Source organism: Rhamphochromis longiceps, linkage group LG5 (genome assembly GCF_057381845.1).
Source record: "Rhamphochromis longiceps isolate RC_006_pf linkage group LG5, R_longiceps_female_GT1.1, whole genome shotgun sequence".
Taxonomy (NCBI): Eukaryota; Metazoa; Chordata; class Actinopteri; order Cichliformes; family Cichlidae; genus Rhamphochromis; species Rhamphochromis longiceps.
In genome coordinates this window covers 38,435,628-38,446,639 of record NC_140561.1, presented here as the reverse complement: position 1 = coordinate 38,446,639, position 11,012 = coordinate 38,435,628, and the positions used below count along the sequence as shown (strand labels likewise).

Below are 11,012 nucleotides of genomic sequence, written 5' to 3'. Positions count from 1 at the left end.
TTCATAAAACAAGCTAAATCCTAAACCAGTGATTTCAAACAGCATCTAGCTCACGTTATAGCAGCATTATAGTGTGTTGTAAACCTTCTATTTCAAAACTGAGTGAAGAGAGAGGAGCCACTCTACTACACAGGCAAAGAAAAATCTCCATTAAATCTTTACGAGTATAAGGAAGAATAAAAAAATAGAAAAGGAAGCTTACAAGGCGGGTAGGTGCTTAATGGGAAGCATGATGAAATAAGAATGAGCAAATCTTCCACCTGATATGTAGCTATTCTGTGGACAAAAGTGATGAAAATATGAAAGGAAAGGAAGGCCGCTTTTCTGTCTAATGCACAGAAAAATATTTCTTCACATTTACAGATTAATTCTGTTCATAATTTTGCAGTTTATTCATGAACATTCATCTCCATAAATGTTCCTCATAGTGGGGACTGAAGCTCTCATGCTCCCGTGACAGGGCTCGGTCCCCGGTGTGCGCACGTACACATAAACACCGCACACAAGCACACACGTCTCCACTGTGGTAACCAAAGAGACACAACGGCAGCATGTGCCGAATAGACAGGGAGGAGACCGAAGAGAGGGCAAAATGGAAGAATGGTGTGACATGGCAAATATAGTTAGTGCAAAAATATAATCAGTGAGGGCCACCTAAAATTAGCAACAAGCACTTCCAGCTCCGTACAACTGGAGTGCATCATTTAAACTGTCCATGAAATATGGAGAGGACAGGACTATCATCCAGGGAGAGAGGATGAGGGCAAGTGAGGATGGAGGACAGACTGGAAATAGGAACTCGGGTTGAATACTCGTGAAAAAAGGGCAAAAAGCGTATTATTGTCTCTTTATTCATGGAAAGGTTGTTAGAAACAATGTTATACAGCATCTATGTATGCAATGATTTATGTACGATTGGATGGGGTTATATTTTAAAAACATATATTATTGTACTCATGATGTATCTAAAGTATAATACTGAGGATGTTACAAAATGCATCTGATTTTTTAAAAGGTTATTATGTAAACTGAGCGCTATAACACTGACATTGTCAAAAAGTACAGCACATATTAAATTAATCTGAATAAATGTTAAACGAAAAGTATTTTTAACAAGGTCTTCACCCCAGAGTCACAATGAAGGACTTGTACACCTCCCTGTAGGCATTTCGGAGGAGAACGTACGGGAAGCAGCTCTCCAGCATGTCTTGGCTCAAGAACGGAGACTCCTCCACGATCTAAGTGAGTGAGGTTTAAAAGGAGTCGTTAATTGTTCAATTATAAATGCTTTGAAGAAGAGAGGCATTAAAGAAGACGCTGCAGGTCTGACCAGTCATTGTAAAGAGAAAAAAATCCTCAGCTAATTAACAGCCACAGGCTTTTCCATTTAGTCAGATGATAAACTTGCAGATTCCTCTCTGTAAGTTCAAAGCGCATGAATGATTCTCTACACGCTGCCACACCTACCATGTGCAGGAGCAGGTAGATGGACTCTCGGTTTTTGATCTCCATTCTCTCCACATTTTGTCCCAACTGAAGCAGCGTGGACGAGGCCAGCTGTGGAAGGACACGAGGACAAAAAGACGTTTTTGCTGTAATTGTCCTCATTTGTCTTTCACCATATGACTTTTGCATTTGCTGAAAATCTACGCATCAGCTTGGATGAGTGTTGTCTGTGAAGCTGTTTGTTTCAGTGTTTTCTAACCTTCCGCTCTCATGATTTCTTGCTATGACTCAATTTCCACCTACACCACTTGTTGTAAGGAGAGATAAGAACTGTTTGTGTGTTTTTTTTCCTTCGCAGACTTAATTATTAAGAATACTTTTAGAGCCCATCAAGCATTTCACATAAAAAACAGCCAACGTCTGATAAAAAAGATGCAGCATGATGGTGCGGGCAGTCTAACTGATCTTTTGTGTTGTATATTTGTTGTTTTACTTATTAGCTTTTCAAAGTTGGGGTGTAAACATAGTGAAAGTCAGGATTTAATTTATTCAGTATTGGTTTAAATCATTCAGTATTTGTCCAAACCACATCACAATCAGCATCTGTGTCACTCACCAGGAGAAACTCTTTGAGCTGCTGCTCGATGTTCTTGTTCTGGATGGTGAACATGGCAGCAGCCAGCTGGTTGATAGCTCTAGCTAAACAGTGGATGTTGTTGTTGTGGCCTAAAGAAATATAAATTAAAAAAAGCTATTACTACCACAGAAAGGATGAATTTGAGGCCCAACGGTTTTGGAAAATTTACTTAATGAACACTTAAGAGGAAGCATGCTGAGCATATTTCCTCTGGCTTACAGGGCACATTTTTTTCAAACATGTCAATGGAAAATCGAGGCAAAGAAAATAATCTGTGACAAATGCCACTCTGCCCTTTGATGGAAATCTGAGCTATTGCTCCTCTTAATGTTTTAGTCTAGGCACAGAGCCAGGCACTTGGGGTCAGCAGGGCCACATGCCAAGAGTAACTGTATCAATGCACGTCAGACAAAGTTATCTGTAAACAAAAGTCCCTCACAGAAACGTGTTTCTCATTAACTGACATGCTTTGCTTCAGACCATGCCAGACTGGAAAGTATGATACACAGAGATGCTAATACGCCTCATGTTTCAGGGCAGAGTACCTCTTTTACACACTATCAGCAGCCGGTAAATAATGACAGGAAGACGGACAGATTAGCCTGGAGAATAATCTCGGTCAAAAAACGATAAGCAGCTGAAAGGAACAAATAAATATTCACCTCCATGTTCTCGGTTGTAGAACGAGTTGGGGTCGAGGGCTAATAGGGGCAGGGACACGGCAATGTAGACGAGTAACAAACGGGACAGCTTGTGCTCCTCGTCAGGGGATGTGTTATCTGCAGGTTTTTAAGTGAAACGTATAAGAAAAAAGTTAAATAAGCCATTAAAGTGCAATGCACCATATCGGGGGTGCTGATCATAGTTTAAGTGTTACCTGTCTGCATGCTGCGAATAGCTGCAACAAGGCTAGGATCGATATCACATGGTAGCCCTGCAGCAGAAGCCAGCTCATATATGCTCAGAGTTACCTGTAAGGTCACACAGTATTAGAGACAATAAGTGGATGGTGCTTGAATAGAGTGCATTTAATTTCTTTGCATGCAGCATCTCCCTTTTTACCCTAAAGTTTCCCCTTTAGGTACACAAAACGATGATTTAATGACTTGCTTGTCAGAGTTCAAATTTAATGCTTCATTTTAAACGTTTAAAATTTCCTGCATTTCCTGCAGACTGTGGGATCCTGATCTGTGCTTTGCATTTCATAACACAGCAATAACAGTTTACTTTCCAAGGAGTTACACTAAGTCGGCAGTGGATGTCTTTGTCTTGACACACGGCGTTTGATCTTGCCCTATTTCTGGTTGCATGCATGGTTGGCCTGTCTGGGCAAAATGTTTCCACTGATGTGGTTCAGAGAGCAACGCTGCAGCAGCAATCAGACTCTCTCACAGAGGCATGAGGGGGCTGCTGACGTCTTTGGGGTTATCCTGGCCCCGGACTGTGGCACGGCTGTCAAGCCTCAATCAGAAGCCAGACGTAAGTAAAGTGAGGGAGAGTTCATGAGTCACAGTCACACAGATTGGTCCAGAGGGAGATAAGGAATTTAATATGTTTGGTACTTTACCAAAATGTTGTTTCTTTAAGCTCCCCAGCTCAGATCTACTGTTGTTCTCCATCTGTTATTTTAATATATAAATTATGGAGCACCCGTACATGCTATATTCTATACTCATAAACAAGTAAATAATGATACATTTGCATTTGGAGTGTTAATACAATAACAGTGTTCATTTTTTCCACAGTGACACAACCCAAGGTCAATCAGCTGCGATGTGATGATTCACAGGCCATGAAAATTTGATTACTACACATTCGTTCTTGAGTGAGATCTCCATATATGGATGTGTTTTTCTAGCTGTAGGGTAAAAGCTGGGATTTACCTGGATGTCAGCTTCAGGGTTGCTGAAGTCTCTCAGGCACTGAATGGGTCCCGTCAGGTAGGGGCAGTGTTTATGCAGGATCTAAATTATAGAGTTATATGATGAAATATTACTGAGATCATATCTCAAGAAAGAAAAACACCTTTTTATATTAAGAGCTTTTTTCGAGAAGTTATTATTCATCTATCATGTGTAGTCTTCATTCTAGTGCAGAAGAAATGCTGTTTTAGTGTAAAATTATACGAATCATGGGGAAAAAAACCTTGAAATGAAGTGAATCTAAACTATATTCTAATCAATTTCATCATAAGATAAGTTATTTTATCATAATCCTGTTGGACATTACATCTTTCAGGCATTCCTGGACCATGGCTCTGAAGGACAGAATCACACCGATGATGGTCATCCTCTTCAGCACGTTCTCTCCACCTAGAGGTGCGTATAAAGGACATCGGGGGGTTTACAGCTGTGCTCCTGCAGCGTTTCATGCATACTCAAGCACAAGTAGAACGAGCAGACAATCCATGGTTTACATTACTGTGGGCAATTCTGTCGCTAATCATGGCTCAAGTGAACATGCTATTATAAACTATAACAGGTGAACTTGTGAAACTGGAACAAGAATGCCACTCAGGTAAAGGTGGTCAACTTACAAGATTATACACAGAGTTTTTATTTCCTGTTCAGTATATTTTTAATATTATCACGATTATTATTATTATCCATCCATCCATCCATTGTCTTCCACTTATCGTTGTTGTGTGGATATGTACATTGTTAAATTGTTATCTCCTCGCTGTGCTCCATCCTCCAGTTCTCACCTGTCAGCCTCTTTTTCAGATTGACCATTTCCTCAGGTTTGTCAAAGTTGTTCTTCATTTGTACCAGGACATCCATGTTCTCAACCACCATTTTCTACCAGCAGAGAAGGAAGCAAAATAAGTGCTAACAGTTGGATGTTAAAACAGGGAGAGGTCAAAGGTGTGAAAGAGCTGTGTGGCAGCATCGTTTCATTTCAATCATAGGTGTAAAGTGGTGAGCCAGTACACCAGTACAGCTGCATTAACCCCTCTCTCATGTGTGAGAATCTATTGTTTCTCCACCAAAGCATGAGCGAAGACAAGTGTTATTAGTGGTCTGTCTCTCTGCTAGACTACAGAAAAGCCACCAAGGAGAACTGAAACAACTTGGTGAACAGACCTCAAAAGCCTTTATGCAAGACATAAAAAACAGTGCACTGCACTTGCTGCACTGTGTGCGCCGCATACACACAATCAGCAAAAGCAAAAAATGCTGACGTAAGCAGTAAATGCTGATATGAAAGCCACACCTGTGCTTTCCTAAAACAAAATATGCTCATTTACTGAAATACTAAAAGAAAACAATAAAATCGTTGAAACATTTGCACTGATTCATACTGTACCTTAAGCTCAGTGACTTGAGAGGTGATGTGCCACATCAGGTTCTCGCTCAGAAACTTCAGGCCATATGCACCAATTAGCTCTGCCAGAGCCTGTAACTCTGTTCAGAGGTTAATACGAACAATTTAAGGATAGTGAAAAGCAAGGGATCAACAGCAGTTTAAAGCGGTGCCAGATTCACAAAAGAAAGCTTAGATGAAGATGTATTTGTTTCGAGGAGATGAGAAAAGACACTGCTTAAATTTGATTTGTGAGTGTAACTGAGTCAGTGAGACAGAAACAACTGCAGCTATTAGGCCGTTCACTCGACTTGACTTCTGAATGAACACGGACAAATAAGGATGTGTGTGGCTGAAATTGGAAATAGTTCATGGACAGGCAAGTGACTCACTCTGAGGCAAACAGATACTCACTGAGGAGTAAATATAGAGAACAAAGATGTCATTGTGTGTGGGGGGGGGGGTGTTTTGTATCCTGCACATGTTTGCATGCATGAGCCGAGGTCTTTAGCGAAGTGCATATAGCCTTAGTGTAGTCATAAAGAGGTACATTACTCCTGCGGGGTGGTGTGGAGGTGGACCCGGAGGTTGTGTGGAGGAGAGACATGCTGGAATAATTATGAGGTATGGAGGGAAAAGTGGATGAGATGATAAGTAATACTGCAATTCAAATTATCCAAGCAGGGCCAGAATAAACTGCATGACACAGCGTGTGCAAGAAAGTACTTCACACCGCCGCAGTGACAAGCTCCACATCCTCTTGTGCAATAGCGCTTCCTCTGCATGCCGTCACAGCAGTCGACGAGACATACGTGATTTTTCTAAACAGAGTGAGTCATCTCATGTACTCTGGAATCACCATCACTAAACTTCCACAGGGGAATTATTTTGAGTCTATCAGGCATACAAACATGGTTTGGCAAAAACCAATAAAAGATAAAAAAATAAATAAATGAAAACGTGTCCTTTGTCACAGGATAAAAAGTGTCAGCTGGGGGATCTGCTTTCAGATTACACCCAAGTGACTGAAATTATTCAGGCTACTGTAGCTTAAGTACAGGAACAGAGTGCGTGACAAGCTCATAATAAAAAGTTGGATATGTTGCTATGGATACTACGGCCTGCAAGTCACTGATAAATGTCTTCTGAATTACCAGCCCGTAACGAACCGGGCAATATAAGACTATACAATATATTTCCAAATACATCATTACCACATTCTTTTTTTTTACCCTCACTTTCACTTTTATTTTTTGTGAAAAGAAGGCGATAGCACAAAAATCTGCAAAAGGCACAGCTTGTAGGACAATTTTTTAAATTATAATAATCAAACTCCAGGCTGACCTGATATATCTGAGAACTCCTCTGCTCTGAAACTTGGTTCCGTGTCAGTAACCTGGCTCATAAAGCAGTGCAGCGTAGGACAGTGGACGATGAGGGAGTTGCTAGCCTGGCGCAGAAGACTCTCGAGGAACCTGGATAAAAGGAAAACCCACAAAACAAGAAACATATGGTAAGTGATAGAAGCTCAGCAGGATTTACCTGTATGCAAAGTGGGTTTCTGTTTGTAATGCATTTCCTACAAGTGTCCAGGAATTAATATACTTTATACATGAATCACTGTATTTTGATATGTGTGTTTAAGTACAGTAGATACACCTATACATGAGACAGACCAGTTTGTGTAGAGAGTTGTAATAGTCTGCCCTCCGTGGGAGTCGAGTGGCTGAGTTTGCTGCAGCAGTACGCTCTTCACCAGCCGGGTGACGTCCACGTTGATGTAGCACGAGAGGCTGTGCAGATTGGCTACATAGGCTCTTATCCCTGCCAGGAGGTCAGAGGGACGGGTAATCTCCTGGGTGGTCTGGTTGTAATTGGTCATTCTCACGATGATTCTGGAGAAACATGTTTAACCAACGTCACTTGTCATTGGGCTGAAGTGGACTGAGGGTGGACAGATGGGACCTTAAAATGGGTTAAACGAGCCATGGTGACTCGGCGCTGCTCCAGGGCTTCGCTGTCAGTTTTCTCTTTTTGTAAGACCTTCATTCTCTCACTTTCTGTCCTTGACGTTATTTACAGTTTCAACTAATCACTGAAAGCATGCCAATCGTCAAGTGCGCTGATAATCATCAGCTAAGGCAGCGAGACTGAGCGAAGTATATACAGAGAAACACTGGGTTACCCTGGTACCAAAATCTAATCTAAACAGCAATAAGCACTGAAATGATACAGAGCAAGGGACATGATGAATCTCTTCTGAGATTTTAAGCTGGTAGAACACAGCTTGTAATGATGAGAAAGTGGGGCTCACTACAGAGATGGAGAAGGCACTTTACAAGAGCCAAATGAAAAATCAAAGGCTTGCTGGTTTTTTCTGCTCTCTGTCAAGTCCTGCAAAAAAATTATTACTTTTTAGGTTTAATACTTCTGCAAGCTCTATTCATAATAGAGGTGACACTTCTAAACAGAATGCATGCAGCTCCCATTCAACTAATTTTAACATATAGTGAGCATTGTGTTGATATGCACAATGTTACATTTGCATAGCATAAATTAACATTAGATCTTTTTTTGCAATTAAAGCAATTGTGAGCATTAGATTTCTGCTCCTATGTGCTCGTATATAAAAACCCGTATCCCCACATACTCAGAAAGACGCGTCTCAAGTTGAGATATGAGGAACTCTGTAGGGACAACGATGTGGTCGAAAACAACAAAGTCACCGCAAAGACTGTAGCAGGAGCAGAGCTCTGTCAGCATCAGGTGCAGCTTGTCCATGCTAGAAAAAAGGAGGCAAGAGAGAAGGGAGGGTATAATTGTAAAGACAAATATTCGACAATAACACTGTAAAACATATCTGGTTTATGTGTAAGCTGAGGCTGAGGGGAGGAAAAATGAATTGACAGAATTACAACTTTATTAATGAGCTTTCTAAATTTGGCTACTTACACGATGTGATCAGACGCTGAAAACACTGAAATAAAATGTAATGCCAGTAAAACAGTGCTGTGTGTTCTATCTAAAGGGCGACGGTGCTTCGTTTTTCACATTTAAAGGCTTGACTCAGCACCTGACTGATTCACCTCAGAGGGACTTAAAGTCCAAAATCAATTACACCTTGCGAAAGAGTACTTTCATCCTCTTTTCCTAATAACTAAAAGCAAGAAATTTGCGAGGCAGTGAAAGAACTGATTTGATCCGATTCTCTTGCGTGATTATGCAACTGCTCTTTGACTTCAACGAGCTCTGCTGAAAAAAAAAAAGCATTTCCAGAGGGTAATAGGGGTGCGTCAGCTAAACTCATTTAGACATACTCAAACCATCTGCCGGTTCAGAAGAGGTGAAAACAAATCATATGGTTGAGAAAGAGATGAAAATAATCAGGGCAAACAAAAAGAAAGCTGACTTGTTAGCGACCGTCCTGTCTTTCCTGAGGCTCTCAGCGCCTGGCTTTTCTTTTTGGACCTCTCCTTTTTTTGGCATCTGCTTTTTTTGCTTTCTGTATCGGGCAGCGCTGATGGTCTCCGCGCAGTGCTTCGGCAGCAGCTGAGGGGTTATCAAGTAGGAAAATGCATGCAAAAAAAGAAAGGAGAAAGACAAAGACAGATTGAGAAAGAGAGAGAAGGAGGGTGGTAGAATTAAATCCATGCAAATATAAAGTGACATCTTCAAAAACACATTATGCAACTTTTCATTCGCATTGCAGAAATCTTGTCAAAAAGTAACCGTTTCATCACATTTTTCTCAAGGGATTAAAGAAACAACATGACTTAATCAAATCCAGAAATGCAGACCTGCCTTATCATTTTATTCAAATTCCCAAGTCTGTTCCCTGCCTCCAGCTATGGCAAGTGTGATTACATTTGGATATGGATTTTGGCAGGGCAAATCTGTTAGATAATTAGTTTTTTAAAGCCTGAAATAGACTGGGACTTCACCTGATCGCAGAGGTTGCGCTGCTCAGCACATATCTCTAACACAACAGTGCTGGTCTGCTTGGCTATCTGCTCCAAGAAGGTGACACACAGGCACAGACTTCTCTTCTCCATTGCCTGTACCTGGAGACACAAGAAACACAAGTGTGTGTGTGTGTGTGATGGCACACAAAACACAGAACATGGAGGAAGGTATGTGCAAACATACAGACAGGTACCTGTCAAAGCACAAATACCTCTACACTGTTGAATGAGCTGTTTTAATCAACTTAAGTACTGCAGACTGAGCTGGGAAAGAGTGTAGATAAAGACAATGCACAAATCTGCACTCATTTAGTCACAACAAAAAGAGGTCTCGATTTCTGTGTAAAATTATTAACTTTGTCATCAATGTATAATGCATGCTATAGCAGTCATAAACTACGATTCACCACGAGAGCTACAAATCAACAATCATGTCTGCTGTCCTCACCACCTTTAGCTGGTGATTTATAGCTTCCTCAGCAAGATAACTGAACACTGACCTCTTCTGGGCAGAGAGGGTCTCCACTCTGACTGAAGTGAGCACAGGCCAAAGGGAAGGCCATGAGGTAACGCTTCATGGTCACCTCCTCGCTGCTCTGGGTAAACATCTTCTCAAAGACACGAGGGTAGAAGCTGTAAAACAGAAAAAAGAGTTGTGAGAGAAGAGAAGAGAAGAGAAGAGAAGAGAAGAGAAGAGAAGAGAAGAGAAGAGAAGAGAAGAGAAGAGAAGAGAAGAGAAGAGAAGAGAAGACTGACCAGAAGATGGACAGCTCAGATGTCTCATACAGCATTTCTTCTACAGCGTCCACCATCTTCGTGTGAAACTGCGTCAAGTTCATCACTTTTGCCAAGTCGGGATAGTCCTTTAGCGGAAGGGGGGCCTTATTCACACTTGTGTAGGCCTAAAAAAGATGAAGATGCGACGCTGATTTCTGCTGCAAACATGCATTTTACCTGAACTCTACATCACAGTCTATGCATTAAACTTGCTTACCTGTAATCTTAGCCAGTCCAGTCTAAGAGCCCTGAAATCAAACTCCTCTTTGTTGTCCACTGCAGGGGAAAAGCCAGTCATGGTCATTATAATTCTGGTTACTGATAAGTGTCTTTATTTGGTTGTTTCCTTGTCTATTCACAGGTAAATGCTCAGTAATGCTTTTGATTACCTTGTTTGACTGAGAGACCAGAGAGAGTTGAAACAAACGAGCTCATTAGGACTGACTCCTCCTCTGGACACACGTACATGTTCTACGATGGAAAAAAGAAAATACTCTAATAAACACTCTAATAAAAAAAACACTGTGTGCTTTAAACTACTGCTTTATATTCACACACATACTCCTACGTTCAGGTACCTGTATGGTGTCGTTGAGAACTAAGGCATCAAACTGTGCCAGGTACTGCACATGGTAACGCTGAACTACGTTGTTGTACTTTCTCATTAGACCTCTTAATTTCTCCATGTAGTACAGCAACTCAGCCAGCTGACTGGAAAATGTAAAAAAAAAAATCGTGAAAAGAATGAACGGACACAGAAAACTGTCATTTGAAAGTTGAAGCCATGATCAGATATACAGTATCAAATCAAAAAAGGTTTTTTTTTGTGAGTGGCATGCCTCATTTATTTCACTGCTGCTGATCTCTGCCCAGCGTCAGCATCACTA

At 41.1% G+C, this 11,012-nt stretch overlaps 1 protein-coding gene across 1 annotated transcript in view; it reads right to left on the bottom strand.

The window, feature by feature from the left end:
• Positions 1 to 852: 852 nt before the first annotated feature.
• The window catches only part of nckap1l (NCK associated protein 1 like), a 31,266-nt gene continuing 21,106 nt past the window's right edge, over positions 853 to 11,012 (bottom strand). The window contains exons 15-33 of the mRNA XM_085407580.1: positions 10,704 to 10,836; positions 10,515 to 10,596; positions 10,343 to 10,401; positions 10,105 to 10,250; positions 9,849 to 9,981; positions 9,328 to 9,447; positions 8,796 to 8,935; positions 8,037 to 8,168; positions 7,063 to 7,281; positions 6,731 to 6,861; positions 5,390 to 5,487; positions 4,788 to 4,881; positions 4,313 to 4,395; positions 3,967 to 4,047; positions 2,961 to 3,054; positions 2,746 to 2,862; positions 2,063 to 2,172; positions 1,468 to 1,557; positions 853 to 1,238 (exon numbers count right to left, since the gene is read on the bottom strand). Coding sequence (XP_085263706.1) covers positions 1,122 to 1,238; positions 1,468 to 1,557; positions 2,063 to 2,172; positions 2,746 to 2,862; positions 2,961 to 3,054; positions 3,967 to 4,047; positions 4,313 to 4,395; positions 4,788 to 4,881; positions 5,390 to 5,487; positions 6,731 to 6,861; positions 7,063 to 7,281; positions 8,037 to 8,168; positions 8,796 to 8,935; positions 9,328 to 9,447; positions 9,849 to 9,981; positions 10,105 to 10,250; positions 10,343 to 10,401; positions 10,515 to 10,596; positions 10,704 to 10,836 — 2,179 coding nt within the window. The 3' untranslated portion in view covers positions 853 to 1,121. The remainder of the gene's footprint in view (positions 1,239 to 1,467; positions 1,558 to 2,062; positions 2,173 to 2,745; positions 2,863 to 2,960; positions 3,055 to 3,966; positions 4,048 to 4,312; positions 4,396 to 4,787; positions 4,882 to 5,389; positions 5,488 to 6,730; positions 6,862 to 7,062; positions 7,282 to 8,036; positions 8,169 to 8,795; positions 8,936 to 9,327; positions 9,448 to 9,848; positions 9,982 to 10,104; positions 10,251 to 10,342; positions 10,402 to 10,514; positions 10,597 to 10,703; positions 10,837 to 11,012) is intronic.